Source organism: Gopherus evgoodei, chromosome 10 (genome assembly GCF_007399415.2).
Source record: "Gopherus evgoodei ecotype Sinaloan lineage chromosome 10, rGopEvg1_v1.p, whole genome shotgun sequence".
NCBI lineage: Eukaryota > Metazoa > Chordata > Testudines > Testudinidae > Gopherus > Gopherus evgoodei.
Window position 1 is genome coordinate 75,179,156 of NC_044331.1, and position 22,103 is coordinate 75,201,258.

Below are 22,103 nucleotides of genomic sequence, written 5' to 3' on the forward strand. Positions count from 1 at the left end.
CTAGCTTCAATTCATGTGATTACTAGTGCTCTGTTCAGAAGTGAATTTCTTCCCCATCCACCTCAATCTCTGGATTGTGGCATCCTAACTACTAGCTCGTTTTGGTGGTAAGGCATTAGAACCGACTGAATTGCCCATTTTATGAGAGATATCTAAACTGCCAGTCATTTTGTCTGGCAAAGAGTGTAGGAGTAGATTCTTTATTGCACTGAGCACAGCTCTGCCGCAGGGAAGAAGTGGGGAAGCCTGCTGAGATGACAGTTGGGGCTCCCAGTGCAAGTCTGAGTATCTGCTCCAAACTATGACTTGCATAAAATCCCTAAGTCACCTCATGCTAGCCAAGGACAGATATTAAAGCACTCTGCTCCTGCCACACCCCCTTCCCAGCCCCTTACTCCATCCCCCCACCTCCTCCAACAACCCCTTATGCTGGAGATAGATTAGCACATGGGCTGATGTGGAAGGTGGCTACATCACCCCAGCTGGCTTTATGCTGGCATTCAGCTGGGTTCAACTTTGTTATAGGCTGAAACTGAGGTGTGAATGCTCCCTTCAATTAAGACTGCTGCAAGGGACAGATAAGAGGCCACACCTAAAATAAGGCTGAACGAACATAGGCAGGGGGTAGAACAGGCCAGCAGAGGCTAAGCTTCCCCTGTGGTGCAGCGGCAGACTCTGACTTTCAGAGCACAGATGCCTGGGTCATGGTGGCCCTCCTCCGTCTGCTGCATTCCTCCTACTGGTGAGCAGCAAGTAGTAATTAGGGGTACCTGGGGGCAGTGAACAAGTTGGGTGGGGTGAGCACTCGGCTCAGGGAAAGGGGTGAAAAGCGCAAGTGGTGGGGACCTCGCGAGGAAGAAGGGTGTGGAGGAGAGGAGGGATGAGCGCAGCAGGCAGTAGGGGCCTAGGGGTGGGGATGGAGTCACAGTCCGGGCACCAGGGGAGCTTTCAGCACTAGGGCCAGTCTCCCCAAATGCGGGAGGCACACATCGCCCATGCGCATGAAGTCCGCCCAGAAACTAGCACCACGTGGGCAGAGGGTTCCACTGGATATTTTTCTGAGAACAAGCACGTAAGCGAACACATACAGGTTGAAAGAAGTTTGAGCATCTAAGTGGAGAAACTGCTCCTTTTGTTCTTGGTTTCTCCTGCATTCAGAGAAGCAGGACTTGGTCTATTCCTTATAATAAAACAAGACTGCATTCAAGAAAATACCACTTCACCATCAATTTTTACTTCCAATTGAAACACTCCCAGTTTGACTAGTTGCTCTGGTCCAAAAGGGGTAACGGTGACGAGTTTTCATACACAAGGGGAATTCTCCCCTGACATCTGTCCAGAATACAGCCCTCCAATTCTGTCAGCTGCCATAAGCAAATTGATGGCAACTTCATCAGTTCTCAAAAGTCATCTTTCCACCCCTGCAGGGGAGATGTCAGTTTAGTTTTATCCTTTCAGCCTGAATTACTATTACAGGCCAATCTCTAAAGTCTGGAGGTGGTTTTTGAAACTGGCCTTTAAGCTGTTTCCAAGAGAAGGGTCATACTTGCAGCTGCTTGTGCCTGCTGCTGGCAGCAATTCTCCTGACCCACTTTCTATGGGAAAAGAAAGATAAAGAGCAGAAATAAGGCAAGGCAACAATTTGATAAAAGCGTCAATTGAAATCCTCCCTCGAAAGGAAACTGAAACAGGCTACCAGCTACAAAGTCACTTTAATCTGCTAGAACCTGCTTCTCACTTCTGCATATGTAGAAGCCTTACAGTTCATAATTTTATAATGTGATGGCGTTGAAGCCCAAGAGAATTGCAGTATGGCCTCTGGGTATGCATCTTAAAACTAGAGGGAATCCTGTATGCTAGGCTGGACAGAGAACAAGCAGCATAGGCTGTTTACAAAAGGTCACTTTTTTAAAATAGAGTCAGACCTTGACCTAACTGGCTTGCCATAAACCTGCAATTCTTCAGCCATTCCTCACATTTACCTGACTGGTCTCTCTCTGCATTTCACATGCTGTGCTCAGAAGAGATCATAGTAAGAAGATGCACTGTCTCCATTCTGTTTAGTTACTGGGAACTGTGGAAGTGGTGATAATTAAAATGGGAGAAAATAGCTTTCCCCCCCACCCACGGTAGCCATACTGCCCAAGTGGTACTGTCACATTCACTCTTACTATCTAGTTTCCTTAGAACTATGGATGGACAGAAAAGGGAAGTTTTGCAAGGTATTTATACAGATTCTGAATAGAAGACTTCAACCTTACTCAAGTGAGAGGGGAAAAAAAAAGGCAAGCGGAAGTCAAACTTTTGGTTAGAAAAAAGACTAAGTTAAACATCAGTCTGATTGTTGTTTGACTTGCTAATTAGCTGAAGCTTAAGGGCAAGTCAGTGAAACCATAAAGTGGAATCTGGGTTCTAAACTTGGTGAAAAACAAAAACCCATTCATAGCTCTGAAGACTCAAATGTGTTTATGAACCCCATACAGACACCAGTAGTGGCAACATAAACCGCGGCACCTCCTGCCCCATGCCTCAACCTTGACTATCTCCAGGGTTCATTCAGTCTGGTTTCTGTGCTGAGATAGTCAATAAGAGGCCCTCTAGGCCAGCAATTTTTGCAACATGAACATCTGTCCACTAATAACTGATGAAAGCCAAATTCACTTCACACTGACCACTGATCAGCAAGATATTCACAGCTTTCAGTCACTGCCAAACTTGACTGGATTTGAGGTGAAAAGCTCCATTACCCAACCCCTAAGCAATGTAGTCCCTCAGATAAGCTAGTCTGTTCCAGATGCAACGAGCCAGTAAGAGAATCTGGAGAGAGGTCTTTTCGGCTAAAGAGATTACACATTTTTATTTAATGTGATGTAATACATCATTTGGTAGTAACAATATCAGAGAACGGGAATGAGGTTAGAAGATGGCCTCCTGCTTTGAGGATAAACATGTTGGCTGTACCATGGCTTTTTTTTTTTTTTTAAACTAGCAAAAAGAGGTGATTATCCAGTCAGTGTTCAATTCCATTGGCTCTCTCTCAATTAATGAATACCAGATAAGCCAGAATCACACACTAGCCTCACACAAAATGATTAAGTTTCTCTCCTCTTCTAGGAGATTTGTTTTAAGAATTCTGGTCCATGTTTTGCAGCAGTAAATAAACTGAGCCTTCCCTTTAGCTCAAGAGGTGATGACAATAGTGATGCTTTTAATCAGATTATTTCCAGCGCCATTAGTTCTGCTTAGATTTGAAAACTGCTGAAAATACTAACACAGAAGCAGTTTTAGTTCTGCTGCCCAGTTTCTCCAGGAAAAATACTCCCTTCTCCTAGAAAGGGCCTGCAATTTACACACAAGTTATTGCATCAAATAAATGAACCTAGGCCACACAGCTACATGGGAAACCTTGGACTGCCTGCCATGTTAGCAGGGCTGGGAGGCTGCCTTCTTAGCCCTCTGACTGAAGAAAAATGGGGAGGTGACCAGCCATTACCAAGACACTACTTAATTTGGATGTGGCACTGATTAAGTTCCAAGAAGGGAGCCTAATCTAGGCATCAGCCAAAGAGACTGTTTCAAGGGCAAATACCTGTAAGAGTGATAAAGCCTACTGGGATCCAGTGTTTCTTTCATCCTTGAACCAACAAATAGGGTACAAGACAAGTAAACAAAATAAAGGATATTATGAACATAACCTCTCTGTTGGAAAAAACAACAACATTTACCTAGCATGGTTAGGAGTAATGTAGAACAGAACGACAGCCAAAAGATTAGTACAAAGTAAGCCTCCTAAGAGAAGAGAGAATCTTTTCCTAGTCGGTGTTCTTTGCACTACACACTTTGTATACAGTTGTTTTCACTGTTTCTTTTGCATATAGTTAGCTAGTCTCCCCACCATTTAAAAAAAAATTCTGAATATACTGGTGTGTAAGCAAAGATTTCCAAGTATTACACTCGTTAGAGAGGTCAGCATTTATTTCACGGAATTTAGGGAGATTAATTAAACCTTCCATCAAAGTTTGGTGTTACATGGATGCACTAGTGCAGTTATGATGTAATGTGTCTTTCATACTTGGCATTACTAAAAATGTTTTCTAGTTTATATTTCTGATATCACACTTATCCTGCAGCAGGCACTTCATGAGTCCAAAAATTGTCAGAAGTTAGAGACAGACACATACATATTTGCATTCCTTTGTCTGGATTTTGGAGGCAATGATTAGTGTCCTGCTCATTGCAATTTTATATTTAAGAAAATTACTAGAAAAGAGAGAAGAAAGACTAGAGAGAGTCCTGCTTCAACCTAATGATGCCCTTAAGTTACTGTTTTTAGATGCACCCTTGCTGGTGCACATCACACACTTGATAATGAGGACAAGGGTTATCTGCCTAGCACCCTGGAAATAGGTATAGGAAAGGCAGTTGCAGTAACTCGTAGGAAGAGACTAAACTTGTATCACTTCAAGTTTAGTCTCCTCCTTGTGTTTAGCCATTTCCTCCATGCAGTCCAATGTGATGAAATTATCAGGAATGAAGCCATTAAGACCAACTCATTGCTTAAAAAGGGAGAGGGAGCTCATGAACAAATTAAATCACCTCCCATGAGCCTTGGGTGATCTTCTAGTGACCCAGTACAGAACAGGCCACACTGCTAACTACAACCTCATGGCAAAGCCTGTAGTTCCTGCTCCCTTCAGTGTCCCATTTAGAGCCATCTACTAGCCTTATGGAGCCTTCAGAACTGCTATGCTAAACTTATAGTTGGCTGTGCCAGCACAACTGATACCCATTTAATTGAAGGGTCTGCTGCCCCTATTGAGGGGAAGCAGCAGCAGGAAGCCTAACCTCCAAAGCAATTATTCAGTTTGAGAAAAATTAACAGGCTCCAATTAGGAAAGGTCAAGTGAAGGAGGAACATACAAGTTGCCTCCTGAGGGTGAATTCCTTTGCTTTTCCAGGGTTATCTTCACTGTTATCAATGAACTATTTAACTGGTTCCCGGTACCATATCCATGCTGTAACTGCATACAGCTGAATCAGTGAACAGTCAGAAACAGCTGTTTCCTGTCTACCCATTTGTCACCTTTAGTGAAAATGAAGGGCAGCTGCCTAGTGTCTGAAGTCAGTCTTGGTCATCTTTTCAATTGAGAGATCATTCTCATTTTGCACAGGCCTGGATCACTGTGCAAAGAAATGAAATAAGGCAATGAGTTCACTGTGATTACAGGGCTCCTGTAGTTAAGACTTCTATAAACAAAGGAGCTGGAATCCCTTCCTTCCTTTCCTAGAGTGTTTGATCAATAAGGCATTCCAAGATTGAGACTGAGGGTGAGAATATTAACAGACTGTTTTACACAGAATTTTACCTCTTTCCACAAACATTTCCTGTTTCCAATCTCTGAACCACCAGCCATCAGCAGAGTAGTGTTTCTAATTCCTTATCAGTTTCACGATACTCTTAATAGCAGAGACACAGATATAAAACAGCACCACACAGCTGGAAGGCTGGGATTTGGAGCTTTATACTTATGAAACTTCTTTAAAAGGTTTCATAAAACAAAACTAAAGCTGCATAGTTGTTCACATCCCTTTACAGGCCAATCCTAATTGCTCCCTAGAATTATGTTTGACCATAAAAGAGACCTGGACTTTGTGGGAAGGAATAGCTCAGTGGTTTCAGCATTGCCCTTGCTAAACCTGGGGTTGTGAGTTCAACCCTTGAGGGGGCCCACTTAGGGATCTGGGGCAAAAATCAGTACTTGGTCATGCTTGTGAAGGCAGGGGGCTGGCCTCGATGATCTTTCAGGGTCCCTTCCAGTTCTATGAGATATCTCCATATATATTTTGACTCAGAGCATAACACAGATGTGTAAGATGATTATCAAGGCAGCATAGGGTCAGGTTAACTCTCTCACCCAGCCCTAACGATCCCTCTTCTTTAGGCTGAGATCAGAATCACATACCAACTGAATAGCCAGCCACTGCTCTCCAGAGGCTCATACAGCAATGGATTCCTCTACCTACTACTGAATCATAGTTCTGAGCAGCAGTTTAACAATGTGTACTTTTAGCTACTGGGGCTCAAATTGGAGGCCCCACTCATTTTACTATGCTCCTCCATCTAGACTGGGAGTGACAAATCCAAGAGCCATTAAAGCACCGCTTACGTAAAGTGACCCCTTTGCGTAATGGACCACTGGCTCCATTATCCCTTTGTCATGAGGGTGTCGTGGTGTGCGGCTGCTAAGTGTAATAGAAACGGCATGAGCTCTTGCTTCCCATGGCTATGAGGTATTTATGCAATGACCCCAAGGCAGGAAAACCTTGACTGCAGTAACTAATCATGTGTTTTCAGGAAGATTTGCAGGATTTATTTGGAGAGAGTGGGCTGAGAAGGTCCAAGGCGACATTTTCTATTTACCTGGCTGAACCCTTCTATTTCAAAAGCAGATGAGAATTAATGACTACGAAAGCTTTTAAATACGTTAGCTTGTAAAACTAGGCTGCCAGCTGGACTATGTTCTCTAGAACCCACACAAAGTCTTGCAAGGAGTCCAACACTTAATGTAAACATCACTTTTTGCTAGAGTGCAACTATCCAAATGATCAAAATATTTTAAAGGAATACTATTTTCATACTTCAGCTTGCAACCTGGTGTCTCCGGTAAATCCTTTTACACAAATGTAATTGCTCCTAATACAGGATAAGTACACAAATTAGGATGATTCTGGTACAACAATCAGCACTGGAATATGAACAAAACCGGCACTAAGTGGTCAAAGTTAAACAAACACTGTATTCTGGGAGGGAAATTCATATTACTCTCTGCAACGTTGTTTTGGCCTGTTTGGTTGCTGAACTGAATATGAGAGGCTGCAGTTTACATTCACAATCAGAAGAAATAGGATCTCCTTTAATTAAAAAAAATCTTGGATGCTAGGAAGTACTGAAACAGCCAACAGAAGTCTAAACCCCAAGTTCAGATTTCCTGCATCTATGAATTTCCATTCACAGCTAAAAAGAATTAAGACATAGAATGAAAAAGGAGAGGTCACTGAATATGCGTCTGTGAAAGAAAATGTCTTTTGGTTTTTTTTTGGGCAGGGGGGAGGATTCCTGTAGGGTCTTGGCTTTTCAGATCTTGAATTGTCTCTGCTTTCCCCAGCATTTTATCTCCATTTCTAATACCAGCGTCAAATACTAGGCCACCAGCACTACCCTTAATGTAGTAGCAGAATCTGGCACTGAGTATCTGAGCCAGTCACAATCCTAGTACTTACCAGTACTGAGCACTGCATGATCCTCCACCACTTTAGAGATGTAGGCATCAGGGTTAACACAGAAGTCACTGGAGCCCTGGAGAGAAGAAAAAGGAACGTCAACTACACCATACAAAGACTCAGCCATATCTATGTCAGGGAATCCTCCATTAGAGGCTCCCGAGTTTGGGGATATGCCAGAAGTCAGGCCCCATAAGTCACCTCTCTCACCAATCTCCTGCCAGAAGCAGTTTCTACAGATCTGTTGCCCAGCCTTGCAGCAGAGTGGAGTTGAGATACTAGCTAGCAAACTGCACTATGGAGGTATATAGTTTCTGAACCTGTTTCACATGTTATTTACAAGGACAGCTACTGAAAACCAGAAGTCCCGTGAAGACACAAGCACTGGGAGACATTTATTCATGTGCCCAATAAATCTGCAGCATGGGGTGTGGGAAAGTTGAACCAGAGCCACTTACCACTGCAACAGCCAGCTCCAAACCCAAGGATCCCCAACTGACAATTAGAGCAAGCACCCCTAGAAGACATACCCTGCAGAAGGAACAAGAGACAGATAAGGTGGCTGATATTGGCTCCAATTCAAACATCTAAACAAGGGCTTCTTGGAATTCAAAAGTAATAACCAGTTTTCATTTCTGTAATTAGCAACGTGAAAGAGACAGTCAGTGTCTTATATACAAATTGTATTTGGAATACAAAAGCCGGCATACCAGCACGCATTACTTACACTAAGAATGAAGCAGTCCAGGTCCTTAGTAACCAAAAGCAGTAAATCTAAGAGGTTTAGTGGCCTGTATCATTTGATTGGAAGCCTCCCTCCCACAGGCCTCTATCCAGTTCCTAGCAGGACACTGACAGCCTCAGCAAGGAAATCAAGGATTAAATGGGCACAGAGACTAGACGCGGCCCTTAAAAGCACATTGGCAAGGAGATGTTTGTATTCCTGCCATCTGTGCTGGACCTATTCTTTGGGGGAGAAGACTGCTGTTTAAAAATTGCTAATCTGGCATCTCATGAGAACAAGGATGTAAAAGTATTTGAATTCCCAAAGTAGAGGGGGTACAAGCAAGGGAGGCATGTCCAGTGTTACACACTAATAGGCATGACTGGATCCCACAAAAAGCCCCTTCCCCCTCCCACCACTCCTTCATTACTGGTCTTGACACTTGCTAGTGGAAGTCAAAAGGGGATGGGGAAAGAGACCAGATCTACCTGGAAAGTTACTCCACGTTTTAGATATCACCCACTTCCCCAGCTGTCCTATTAGACTTTCCAAATCCTCCTCTGATCTACCCAAGTACTACCCTTCACCTAACCTACCTAGTCAGACCCTTTTGCAGCATCATAGGTTTTCCACTGCTCTTTGGAAACGACAGACAACAGGACTTTTGATCTAAATAGTAAAAATCTGAATAAGATTTCTGAAATAAATTGAGCTGTCAGCATTCAGACACTGCTGGGCAGCTTTTTAGCATAGTGCTATGGTGCCTGTGGATGGCAACATGCAAACTCCCCTCAAAGGGAGTTTTGAAATTCATTCCTTAGATATGGTCCTGACGTTCCACCCCCAAACAACGCGATGCAGCTAATGGGTTCCACCATAGTCAGTCAATTCCTAGTCTTCCTGGTGTCAAGTACTCAGGGAAGCAAAGGAAATAAGATTCAATGCACAGTGTATCAGCCCACAGCTCAGCCAGAAGAGAGTAAACACATCTATTACATGCTAGATTCACAGATTCCTTGGCCAGAAGGGATCACTGTGATCCTCTAGTCTGACCTCCTGTATAACACAGGCCCCAGAATGTTCAAGAGCAATTATTTTGGGAACTAGAGCATCTCTCGCTTAGAAAAACATCCAACCTTGGTTTTAAATTTGCCCATGACGACAACTCCAGCAGGAACCTGGGTAAATTGTTCCAATGGCCAATTACTCACACTGTTACAAGTTTACACTTTATTTCCAAACTGAATTTGTCCAGCTTCAACTTCCAGCCATTGGATTGTGTTATGCCTTTCTCTGCTAGACTGAAGAGCTTGGGAACAAATATTTGTTCCCTACATAGATATGTATAGACTGCAGTTAACCCCTAAACCTTCTCTTTGGTAAGATACAAACCCTCTAGCAAGAGATGCTTTCATATCTCCAAAAAATCCATCAGTTCTCCCAGTTTAAGAGAAACCCAGATTCCAAACCTATGTGCTCCATCTTTTGGGCCAGAATGGACTAATTGAGATCCTAGCAGAATGATTATATTCCAATAGCTGGAGGAGGAGCAGAAGCCGCTAAATGTACATGAACAGTACCATTATAATCTGGGGAAGAGGGTGGATGAAGAGGAAAGGTGATATTAGTAATCATAAACAAGTCTACCCGTTATCCCAAATTCCAGGCCTCTGGGATTAACACAGTCTGAGGGTACAAGTCAGAATATAATGGCTGTTTCATTAAAAAAAAGGAAAAAAAACACCTGTTCATGATTTTGAGATCTTTACCTGGATATTCATTGCCATATTTTTTTAATGTAAATTAAATACCCAGTGCATTAGGATCATCTGAATAGTAAACCAGGGAAGAGCTATATTAGTTTGTTGTACTGATATCACATCCTCATTAATGGCTAGAAGAGCCAAAATAGTTTATTGCATTTTGCAATTCATCAAATCATAACAAAATCAAGGGAATTGCACACAAAAAAAATCCCACTGCTTGAAAAGTTTTGCTTTAATTATACATTGCATTATATTAGTATGTGGTGTGGCTTATTTCATAGAAGAAATGAAGGCTCAGCAATACACAGCCTCTGGATAGTACTTTGCTATTCAGCCTGAGTCTTGCTCCACTTCTGGGCAGAGTGGTTGTGAAAACTATCCGATCTGTATATTAACAAGGTTCTGTTGTCTTGTGACATATGGATACAGTGGCGTTCTACGCTGACATGTTCAGTCAATCAGTTCACTATGGAGCATTTGGTGTTTTAACGTAAGTGAAGGGGATTGGGTCAGTAACGGTTTGACTAGAAGATCTACAACTGGCATTTCACCATCTTGCGCTGCTGTAAAACATGGGTTCTTTATTCTGTGAACTTCCTTTGGGCAAATGCCTTAATTTGAGACTCTGGCTAATAAAGAATGAGTTTCTAATGTGAACTGCAGGTTTACCATCTGTGCATACATTTGCAATTTTGTCCCTTATAACATACCAGGTATGTATTCTGGCAAGTAACTAAAGGCTGAATATACACTGCAATTACTACCATGCTAGGGCATTGTGATAAACATGGCCAAGGAGCCATCATGGTATCAAATTTCCATAATGTTTACAGATACAGTGTGATCCTAGCCAAATATGCAAGGATGAAAACCATGTCAGAAGATGGCTGAGGGAATATAGTTTTATTTTAACATGATGCCCCAGCATGGTGGAAATATCTGCAATGTACATGTGAATAAAGTTGATGCACATGACTAGTTCTGCTCTCACTCACTCACACCCCCACCCACCCCTCTTGCTTCACAGCAATTTCAGTGGCCTTCACAGTGAACAGTTTCATGTCTGCTGAAGTGTCATAGCCAAGGCCAGAGGAAAGGTAATACGACAAATCAGGCATACTATCAAGATGTGTGTTAAGGTGTAAGGCTGGAGACTGCATGCACAATATCACCAGGTTTAAACCCCACCCCCGTACACCTATCTGGAGCATCAATGGATTCTTCCTTTTAAAAAAGGCCATTTTAAATCTAGAGACGGTCTTCATTTGGGGTGAAAGTACCATGCATTGCAGCTTTCCTGCCTGGGGTAAGTGAGCCAGAAAGAGGTTTGCAGTGCTAACTATTGGAATCGAGGCACTCTCAAGAATAACTTCCTTGTCTTTTTGACACTAAAGCTGGATGTTAAACACAGAGTTCTTCTGCCAAAAAAAAAAAAAATAAAAATAAAAAAAAAATCCTGTGACTGTATCTCAGATGCTGTCCTAACCCTGTCAGTTTAGAGAGGCTCTGCAGAGCTAGCTTTAATTGGTAAGCATGCGATCAGCCATCATTGCACTCTACAAATACAACTAGGCAGCCCATGAATGGATCCAACGGCACAGTCCGAAGGACTCAACTCGCTGTTAATCCTCTACCTGCATCTCCTCAAGAACTGTTTCAGTGACAGGACTCACCCAATGAGAATGGCCTTGGAATTTCTAATTAGTCCAAAGAGCACCAGCAAACAGATCAGGACATGGAATAGAAGTAGTCCCAGGTATCCCAGCCACCTGCAATATATGGAAACATAGTCTGAAGACGAAAATTGGTGTCTAGAGAATAGGCAGGCATGTCTTGAGAAAAAAACAACACTTGGCTCTCCCCCACCACAGTCAAGCCCAGCAAGTAAAATTCACTACTAGTTGCTAATGATGAACTGCACTACTCAGATCACATAACTAGTGTAGGGTCCTCGGTGAGCTAGCTCTGGTAAACAGGTGTGAGAAAGTGTCTGCAAGAGTGACCAAAGCATTAAGATGTTCAATAACATGCTTCAAACTTAAAAAAAAAAATAATAATAAGTGACTGGTCTATGCAGCTGGACACTATACAGAAAGAGCAAATACAACAATAGTCCATGAAGTTTAGTTTGATCTATTTCTGCCTAAAGAATAATAAGAGCCCTTCTGGACAGAAGGGAGTCCTGAAGTACCTCTGAGTACAGACTGTACCTATTCATTTCTCTCCCAAATAGTGATGGTCAATTCTGCACATCTCCAGCGGCAGCTGTGTAACAAGGCCTCTGTATCGTGAATGCATTATAGAGCGTGGCAGGCCTTCATCTATAGAACGTCCAGACAGCGAGGCAGCAAAGTGAAAAAGCTAACCCCATGCCAGCACCAGAGTGTGAGCAACACAACTTAATGGACTCTACATGCAAAAGTAACACTCCATCTACTGATTAAGTCAAGTCACATCTGTTCTAATATGTTTTTACCAAGACTCAGCACACTTTTGCTCAGGAAAACCATCCCAATAAAGACAGATCTAAAACCCCTGCTGGTGTATAACAAACCTATAGATCAACTAGCTGGAAATATCTTTACAAGTTGATCTGACCTGAAAGACATAAGCTCTAGCATCCATCCATCATGGCCCAACACACACATTATATGGATGTCACATCAATGGTACAGGCCAACATGTTGCCCACCTGTACCAGTCATATAGATCAATCTGAACAGCCAGTTCTTCTAATGACAGTTCCTCATTCTTCCAAAAAGGGATCTCTGTTGTTTGCCTAACCAAATCATCCAAGAGGCCCTGGAGTTTCTGGATGATGTGCAGGTAATCAGTCTGTTTCATGAACATCTCCTCAAGGATCAGCAGGTTCGGCTCCATGGTTTGGTTCAGGGCCACTGCAGTATCCAACACCTGTGGATCAGACAGAAGAACAGGGCGGGGGGGGGGGGGGGGGCAGGGGGAACCATTTACAAGAGAGTCTGCCAGTTTATGAAGAAAACCAGGGAGGGTGGAGATACGGATTATCACTGCGAACAAGGTGAGACAATTTCCAGATTACTGCACCAAGGCTCTTCCAGACTCTGGGACCATTTATCTTCACAGGTAACTTACAATGGGGGAGTCATAACTTCTGATTCATTTGGCACTGAAGATGGAGGTAAGCCACAAAGTACCACCATAAACCTAGAAAAGATTCACCAGAGCTGGGCAGGAAAGAGAATAAGCTTATTTCCCTGCTTTTAATCAGGCTCCTTTGCTTTACTTTGGGATGGATTGTAAAGCAGAGGCTTCATTTTAAGCCACAAGTCAGCGTGCACTGGAAGCCCACTGTGGTGTTGGGATAACACTAGGCAGACCAAGGCTGCAGAAAGTAACAAAATAAAAGCTCCTAGAGGCAGCATACCTGAACCCCATTCAGCAAACCACCGTATTTATTAACAGTACCATTTACTACAGAGCTACTGTTCTCTGCTTTTGGCCTGGCACTTCTTCTGCAGGCGGAGGAGTGCTAATGAGAAGCTGTTTTTAAACCACACACAATCGAGAGAGAACACTTCTTCATTTAACATGTTTAATTTGCTTTGATATTTTTAGAAGCAATAGAGACCGAAGAAATTATCTCCCCATCAATGGAAATTGTGGAAAATACTTCTCAATTCAGAGACTAACAAAAGAGGGACAGACACAGATGCAGATGGAAACATCTGTCTCTCACACCTCAATTCCTTGCTATAGTCCTTCTCTGTACTTACCCGGTCTTGGACCCCAGCCACCGTGCGGTTTGCATGTCGCAGTGAGTATGTCAACCGGTGGATGCCGTCACTGGTCTCCCCATTTCCATAAAAGCCAACAGCAATGCCGGCGCTTTGGACAGAAGAGCAAGGAAGGGCTAGTTTACAACAAGAGTTTATCTATGCAAGTTACTGTTGCTTCTTCCAGCACTCCTACCCTCCCACTAGGATTTCCCTCAGGAGGAGAGCAGCTTGCCTTCAGCTCTGGGGTAATGACACTATCCCTATTCACTAGGACAGATAGAAAGATAAGGAACTGATTTGGTGACCCTGAAAATCAGATCTGATATGGTACAAGTGTAACTGTGGGCTCTGATCAGTGCCTCTAGGCTGAGTGACATGCACCCTTTTGATAGGGTAGGAAGAGTAGTTTATAGCCCAGTAATGAGAGTTAGTTTTATCATAGATTAGCAGGGTTGGAAGGGACCTCAGGAAGTCATCTAGTCCAATCCCCTGACAGAATTTTACCCCAATTCTAGGGCAAACAGAATTCAAACCTCACCATGGGCTATCTGGATCATCATCTACCCAAATCCCCCCCACCCCCTCAAGAACTACCCTGAGGTACTGCTGTGCACTGCTAAGTAGGTGCCACATTCCAACCCACATGCAGGAAACGCCACAGAGCTGCAGCTGCGCCACTGCAGCGTGTCTGGTGAAGACACTATACCAATAGGAGGGAGCTCTCATCAGCATAGAAAACCCACACCTGTGTGAGTGGCAGAATCTATGGTGGGAGAGCTCCTCTTGCCAATGTAGCGCTGTGCACATGAGCACTTAAACCGACATCTCATGTCGCTCAGGCAGGTGTCTTATTCACACCCCCAAGCAACAGAAGTTATCCTGACATTACAACAGTAAGACAGGCTACAGTGTAGACAGAGACCCCATGCCTCAGGCATCTGTGCACTAATTACTTTGCTCCAGACCCATTTTATTAACCACCTCCCACCCTTTATTCTAAAATATAAAACTGCATCAGCATCTACTTTGACCAGTCCTCTCACAGCATCAAGGTTTCTAATGGGGATTATGGTATTAAGATAGCATTGTAACCACTGAGGCACAAGTTTAGAAAAAATAAAAACGTTGATTTTCAAAGCAAGAGAATTTAGTTTAGGATCGTTCAGACTCTTACTGATGAGTAACCTGGGCTCTGGTCACACAGACCCATTTTCCAGTCAAAAACATGATTGGTTCTTTTGGAATCTATTAACCAAAAGGAGGCAGAGCAGGTAACCAAGGAACAGCAATGGAAATGGGACGGGTATCTCCAAGTCCTTGCTTCCATCAGGCAATCACACCAGAGACACTTTCAGTGATCTCCCTTTCCATTCCTCCCTCACCCAAAATCCATCCACGCAGTTCTGTCCTCAGTAGGACAGGCTGGGGGAGGGGGGAGGAGGGAGAGAGAGAGAGAGAGAGAGAGAGAGAGAGAGAGAGAGAGAAGGAAGGAAGGTATGGAGTCAACCTATGCAACAGGTTGCCTAAATTATAGCAATTCTTGTGTTTTTTTAAACTTCTTGTTCCCATTTCAGATTTTGGGCCTTCACACAAAGTTGGGAAAGATTCCTGGTGCTGCGATGGCCCTCAAGATGCCATGTTTACTTGTTTCATTGGGTGTTTTTAGGTCTCTAGCTAGCATTCAAGCTGAACATCTAATTTCTCTCCACCAACTTTCTGCCAATCCCTGGGTTACAGCCACTGCCCTGGAGGTCTGATGGTGGTATAGGAAGGAGGTACTCCAAACAAAAATCTTCACAACCAGTCTGTGTTGCTGCTATATTCAGCAGAGAGGTCACTGAAGGACATTAAGCACACCCTCCTCCTCCCAGCATTTACCTTTTTAGAAAAGGACATCAAACATCCTGAACAGTAGGCAGCCAAGAAGGGGCAATGGAAGAAGAGAGAATGGACTTCTGCACGTGGATCCGTCCTGGCAAGTATGCCAAACTGTCTTCCAAATTGCTAGTTTGGATAAATTCCTCCTTTGCTGCAGAAAAAAAAATAGCCCCCTCTCCCTAGTCTTACCATATTAAAAAGGACCAGCAGGACAGTGTATCTAGCCCTGACTGCATCACTACTTGTTCTCACACACGCAGAAAACAGAAGCAGAGATCACACACTGGAAGCAGAGCAGCTGCATGAGTCTGTCAGTCCCCTGGATTTTCCCAGCAATCAGGGCCTTCATAAATTATGAAGGGCTTGACCTGTAAAAGCCTTAGTTGAGGAGTTTTCCCATAGAGGGAGTAGCTGACCTACATCTTGATTGCTTCAGGAAGAGGCAAAAGGCATACAATTCTAATGACATTTACAGTCCTAGTACAGGAAAGAGATTCAATTCCCATGAACACTTTTCCACAGAAGCATTTTCATCATGTAAATGGAATTGGTAATTATACAGAGAAAACCGTCCAGATTCCTCCCCTGCTGGAATTTATCTTTGACAGTAGCTGTAACTCCAGGATGAGCGTTAGTCATGAGCAAAGCGAACTAGAAGCTGACAGTCCAGGGCTATGTCCTTTGTGAGAAGAAGCTTGGAGCCATGTCACTGCACTACACACATCAGCCCCACCAACCCCATGTTTAGTAGCCAAAGAAAGCAGCTGCGGACCGGGGTGGGGGTGGAGACAGACACTGAGCAGATTGCACCCTCCCTGAGAACTGAGACAAAGTCTCCTGATTGTTTTGTCGTCTAAATTGAATCCGTTCTAGACCATTCTTAAGAATGGAGCAGTGTAGATTTGATCCCTATAGTTTTTGTAGGACCACTATTTTGCAGCAAACCACAGCTGCATTAGAGTCACTCCTCCAGAACAGACTTGATCAGTGCAGGAGTCAGCTGCCTAGAAACAGCACCCTTAAGCAGTAGGGGACACTTTGTACTTATTAAGGGGGGCACAGCCAGGTGCCTGAGCTAATTTTACTGTATCCCATTCAGTTTATAAATACTGACTTTAGGCAGTTGAGCAGCCAGCCGCATAAGAGACAGACATACACTAAGCTATCAGAGGGTTCCAGAGCTGCTGGCACTAGAGCAGTGGTTAGTCTCTTACTTCCCTGACAAAGGAGGCAGATGTTCACTTGAGTGTCCTTCTCCCACCAAGAGACAGCAACTTCCATGGGAAGGAAATCTATTAAGACATTCAATACCAGGACTGGAGGATAAAGGAAACTCAAAATTAAAAAGATACCACTGAAGTCTGCAAGTCAAGACATCTGTCATACATCTACTGTGGGCTAAAGACGGTATTATAATGCCACGAAGAACTATTCAGTCCCGTTCTTTGTCAATAAACCACTGAAATACAGCAGTTTTTTTTACAGAAGCAAGTTCCACAACATGTCCGTTCCCTTTCCGACCACAATGGAGGGAAGGAAGCTCAGTGCCTGCAAGGGTTGCTGTGCTCTGGTCCCAGCTGAGAGAAAGAATGGAGCTGTCACAGGTCAGGGGAAGGAAGCTGGAGATTAGAGAGAAAGTCTTGGTAAATATTCTTACCTAGATTTATATAAAAGACACTAATGTAATAACTGCTAAAAAAAAGTACACTGAGTACTATAGCAGTGACACCTGTCCTGTGGGGCTAGCTCCCTGCTCCAAGTGTTGTGACCTCTATGGTCGCAGGGCCACTCACTCAAATTTGGCCCCACTGGCAGCCTGTCATTGTGAGAGGAGTGGCTTGGCCAAACCTGAGTGTGTGACCCCCTGTAGCAAGGAGCAGAATCCAGGAAGTCCTGCAGGACAGAGCTGTAGGAGTCACCACTGTGGGAAGCCTGATTTCAGGAGCCCATCTAAAGCACCCTCTAAGTGTCAATACAGATGCAGAGTGCTGACAACTCCAGGTAAAATCATCTGAAAACTGGGCTCAAGGCAACTCAGCTTGGGCACCCAAAAATGGTTGGAAAAAAAATTAGAAACCACTTTTGAAGAGTGTGTCTTAGCAAGCATTTGCCTGAAGTTTTGTAGAAGCAGTTGCTGGGGGGAGGGGGTTGAGGCCACTGGGCTGTGTAAATGGAAGCACTATTTGCCATCTACTGGAAAAATTTTCTTTGCATTAGAACGTAAATATTTGTTTTATTACACAAACCAGATACGCACTGGAGAACTCAGGAAGGTTCTGAAGAGGTATATTCTGTGGTTGAGTGTAAGCAGACCTGCCAATCTCAGAGCACTGTGCTCTAGGGCTCAACACCCCCACACCTCACAGTATGAAGGAGACATACTTTGCACCACTCAGCATGACTCCTACCAGCAAGAACAGGCTCAGTGTGTCTCAGGGACAGAGCTACAATGAGGTAGTTAGAGCCCATGGAGGTTATGGGAGCCCAATCTGCCTTAGTCACTACTGTAGTTATAGGTTTCAGAGTAGCAGCCGTGTTAGTCTGTATCCATAAAAAGACAACGAGTACTTGTGGCACCTTAGAGACTAAGGCATTTGTTATCTGTAGTTATGTCAGTCTACCTATAGGCAGGCAGGGCAGAAAGTGGCCCCCAGCCAGCTGGGTTTCCACAAAAGCACTCCTGCGCCTACCCCAACTGGACCCCACCGCAGCATGAGCTGCTTGTGGTGATGCTCAGACCACACCTGCCACACTATGCCTGTCCCCCCAGGCCCTTGCTCTGGATTCAGACCATGGCCATTGCTTCAACAGTGCGGAGCTCATCCAAAAAGATGCAGGGCCTGCACAAGGTACTGTTGTGGTGGACAAGTGCAGCCCCTGATCAGAGTTCATCTCTTTATTCTGTTACAAAGTGCTTCTCCTAAGTGGGCTAGATTCACCGGTGCCCTCTAGTGCCTATGTAACTGACAATGATTTTCCATTGTCAACTTAGCGTGTTTAGCCAGTCAAACTGGGTTTATGGAGTGGCCTAAAAGTAACTGGAGCATAGCAGTTACCTGTGCCTCATTAAGGCAGGATCAAACCCTACCTGAATAGCGTATCTTAGAGATATTTAGAGAGGTTAGATATTGGCGAGGGCTGGCTCTCTATCTAGGTCAGGTAAAATTTCTATAAAATGTAAGCGGACAACCCATAATAATGTAAAATGGATTGGATATCAGGATCTTTGAAAAGTGCTGAGGAGGCGGTGGTTTAAAAACAAAATTTAAATAACTTGGCAGTATGTATCCTTTTTTGGTTTTGTGACAGAGACCACATTTATGACATCACTTGTTTGCATTTAGTGCCCAGCCACATGATTTGTGAACACAAAGCAAATGCTGTTCGTACTCAAATCGTGTTCCATGGGCAAAATTGTGGATGGGGGTATGAAGATTTGGGGTTTGATTCCCCACTGAATTACTCCCCTATCTTTTACAGCGGTAGTGCCAGTTAGTTCCAGTAGAGTTGCACCAACTTGAAACTGGAGAAACAATGGTGACGCGCTAAGGCTTTTTGACCTACTAGATGTGTGCTTTGGATATGCTTTGCTACTTAGAAGTTCAGCACATAAAAACTGAGTTACAGGTGTTTTATACATATTGTACCAACGTATTTACTTATGTATGAAGTCTCAACTGCTGTTGCACAGATTTTTTCCATTAGATACAATGTACTGGTAAAGCGTTAGATTTTGAATACAGGTGCTTTACCTTACAAAAACATCCAAAACAAGATAGATTTTGGAGGCACTCACACTGACAGAATTACCAACTCGAGATCATGTCTGCAGAACTCCTGCACCATAAAATTTAGCACTAGCTCACTGAACAGTGAGCTTTTTGTATAAATGTATAAAGAGAACTTGCGTTTAGACAGCCTGCATATTGTGTTGGGGTATTCATGGATAAGACACATACGTTCTGATTTTCCATGTTGGTAAACGTAAGCAACATTTGAGGATTTCAGAATTGGGAAGGGGGGCCCCTAATCTATTTTTGAATCAAGGCCCTCACTACACCCCTGGTGTGTCTTAGTCAGTTTTCCTAATCAGGAGGAAAACTATTGTAATATTGGGCCTTCAGGGTGCAGGGCTTGAAGTGAGAAACACTCGAGCCCCCAGTGTGAAAGACTGATCACCAGGCTTCTTAAGTATTCAGAAACGACAAAGGCAGCTCATGGAGCAACTGGCCCTCTGGAAAGAAGATACTACACAGATGAGCAAGTCTAGCAATGTTATTTGGAGTGCTTATATAGTCCAGAGTTAGCTAATTCTCAGGAGGACGACAGCTATCAGCCACAACTGTGTTCTCTTTATTTGAAAGGAGATTCAATGATTAGATATCAGGAACTTTTCACTGTCTGAAGAGCCAAGCTATACATTTTCATCTTTGCACAAAAGTGGTAGTATCCACTCCTCACATCAATAGTCCATGTTGGCCAGCTTTGCTAAACAAGCAGAATTTCTCTGTAATCATCCTAGAACAAGCCAGAGCCAGAGGTCAATTACATATTTTTTTTCTCCAGCTGCTGGAAGAGACATCTGGAGTAGTCATATCCCAGTCACCCTAAAATACATTGGCATCTGCCAGTCTGCCACCCTTAGTTCGAGTCCTGCGGTAGAATATATACCCAGTCAACTAGTCTGAATAGCACTACAAGCTAATCTGTGACATCTAGACCCTTTTTAAAGTACAGAGAAAGCAAAAGGTTGGCCATACTGTTTGTTCCTTAGCCAGCCATAAACTCTCCTGTACTCCCACCTCTAGCAGCAGGACATCTGAAAAAACAGGCAACTTACCAGAGCTGCAGGTTGCAAAGACAGAGAAAAAAGCAGCATTTGAACACTTTCAATCACCACCAGTGATTACGAACTACCACTTCATGAGCTAGCCAGTTATCAATTCAGTGGGGTGAGAGAGGGGCAAATGTAAAACAAATGAAGAGTCTAGCAAGAAATTTTCCTGGGAGGAGGAAGGAAAGAAGAAGATATTGCTTGGACAAATCATAAACCTTTGCTGTAAAGACACACTCCTCCTGATTCATGCTTGGCAAAATCACACATAGAAGCAGCTAGCTGAGATTTCAGAAGATTGCTTTCAAACACCAGTTTTTTGTGGAGTGTATCATCAGTAATTTTGGTGCAAAGCTTAACCTTTTACCTGCCTACTTTGGGAGGCACGAAACTCTAACATTTCTTGTCTCACCCTTTCTACAGTTTAAAAACGTTACTACTGCAGATGCCTTGGACACAAAACCACTGCATAACAATAGCTACCAAGAGCCTGCAGCAGCACATTTATAAATAGCATCGTTTAAGCTCCTATAATGAAAGGTTAGGAACACAGCACTTTCAAATAAAATGGGAGTGGATGTTCATGCGGCTAAAGATCCTGGGTCCACAAACAAGCAAGCTGACTGGGAGTTTAGATTTATTCTCTGAAAACTATTTCCCCGCCTTTCCACTCAATACATCTCTCACTCACACACACTCACTCATACCCGTCACCCCAATCGCCTAGAAAGGCACAGTTACTCTCTGAATAGAAGCCACTGTGTGACAAGATGTGAGCCCTTCTCAAACATTGCGAATCTCAGCCTTTAAAGGTGAATCCATCTCCAGTTTTCTATGCTCACAACAGAATGCACTGCTCTGCTTCACTGTGTTTGCTCCAACACTTTAGAGGGTTTCTATTCTCTCTGCCCTGTGCCTGGAAAGAGAAAATGTTCACATGCACAGAGTACAAGCTAATCTCTCCTCAGGCAACAAAGCCCCTTATACACAGAATACAGCCCCGCCACCATGCAAACCTGAATGCTGCAGTCCAAACAGCCACCTACTCACCAGGTGAGGAGAAAGAGGGGGAAGAAAAAGACAATCCCCTCCTCATTTCTCTCCCTTTGCTTTCCTCAGCAGTGAAGAATTCCCTGCAAGTTCAAACACTGGAAGGAGGAGGAGAACTATAAACCAAAGCAAAAGCCCCCTAATGATTCTCCCAGGCTTCTAGCGGTTTACAGTGCTGATTCACTAGAACTGCACCTGATCAGCGTGTTCAGAACAGCACAAGTGAAAATTAAGGTCTGATCTGACTGACATAGTAGTTTGCATGGTCAAGGAATGCATGATCTTCTCCCAAGTATTCTCAGAATACTTTAGGAGTTAGAAACAAGGATGACGCATGGTAATCTACTACTGTAGAGTTGCATGATATTTCTAAACATAAACCACCACGACCACACCTAGGAGATCACCTCCACAGCAGGACTAGTTTTGGGAGTATGCACTATGGACACTGGAGACACTGATCGGCCCAGGTGCTGACAAGAAACAGCAGGGACTGATCTACATGCAGAGGTACTTACTCACAGTTCACAGGCTGCAGCGTATTGTTTTTGCCACACTGTCCAAATTAAGCTCGGGGTTGGTTTCAGAAATTGTTTAACTGAGTTTTCTATTTCCTAACTCCTGCCACTAACTTCTTGGAAGGCAGAGTTCCTGGTCTGCAGCAACCCAAAAGCAGAATCCAATAGAACTGTATTCTCTTTCCCCATTATCCACATGCTACCAGTCTCCCCCACCTCCCCCAAATGTTTCTGGCATTAAAACATTAGTGGCTGACACTAGCAACATCACTAGTGATCCTTAAGGCAGTGCAA

The 22,103-nt window shown here is 43.7% G+C and overlaps 1 protein-coding gene across 5 annotated transcripts in view; it reads right to left on the reverse strand.

Moving 5' to 3' along the window:
* TTYH3 (tweety family member 3) overlaps positions 1 to 22,103 on the reverse strand; it is a 105,864-nt gene that overhangs the window by 23,450 nt on the left and 60,311 nt on the right. For all 5 annotated transcript variants that reach the window (XR_004002203.1, XR_004002204.1, XM_030576706.1 and 2 more), the window contains exons 3-7: positions 13,527 to 13,638; positions 12,464 to 12,684; positions 11,445 to 11,540; positions 7,740 to 7,812; positions 7,282 to 7,357 (exon numbers count right to left, since the gene is read on the reverse strand). Coding sequence is in view for 3 of the 5 variants with exons in the window: in XM_030576706.1 (XP_030432566.1) it covers positions 7,282 to 7,357; positions 7,740 to 7,812; positions 11,445 to 11,540; positions 12,464 to 12,684; positions 13,527 to 13,638 (578 nt within the window). In the remaining 2 variants the exon portion in view is untranslated. The remainder of the gene's footprint in view (positions 1 to 7,281; positions 7,358 to 7,739; positions 7,813 to 11,444; positions 11,541 to 12,463; positions 12,685 to 13,526; positions 13,639 to 22,103) is intronic.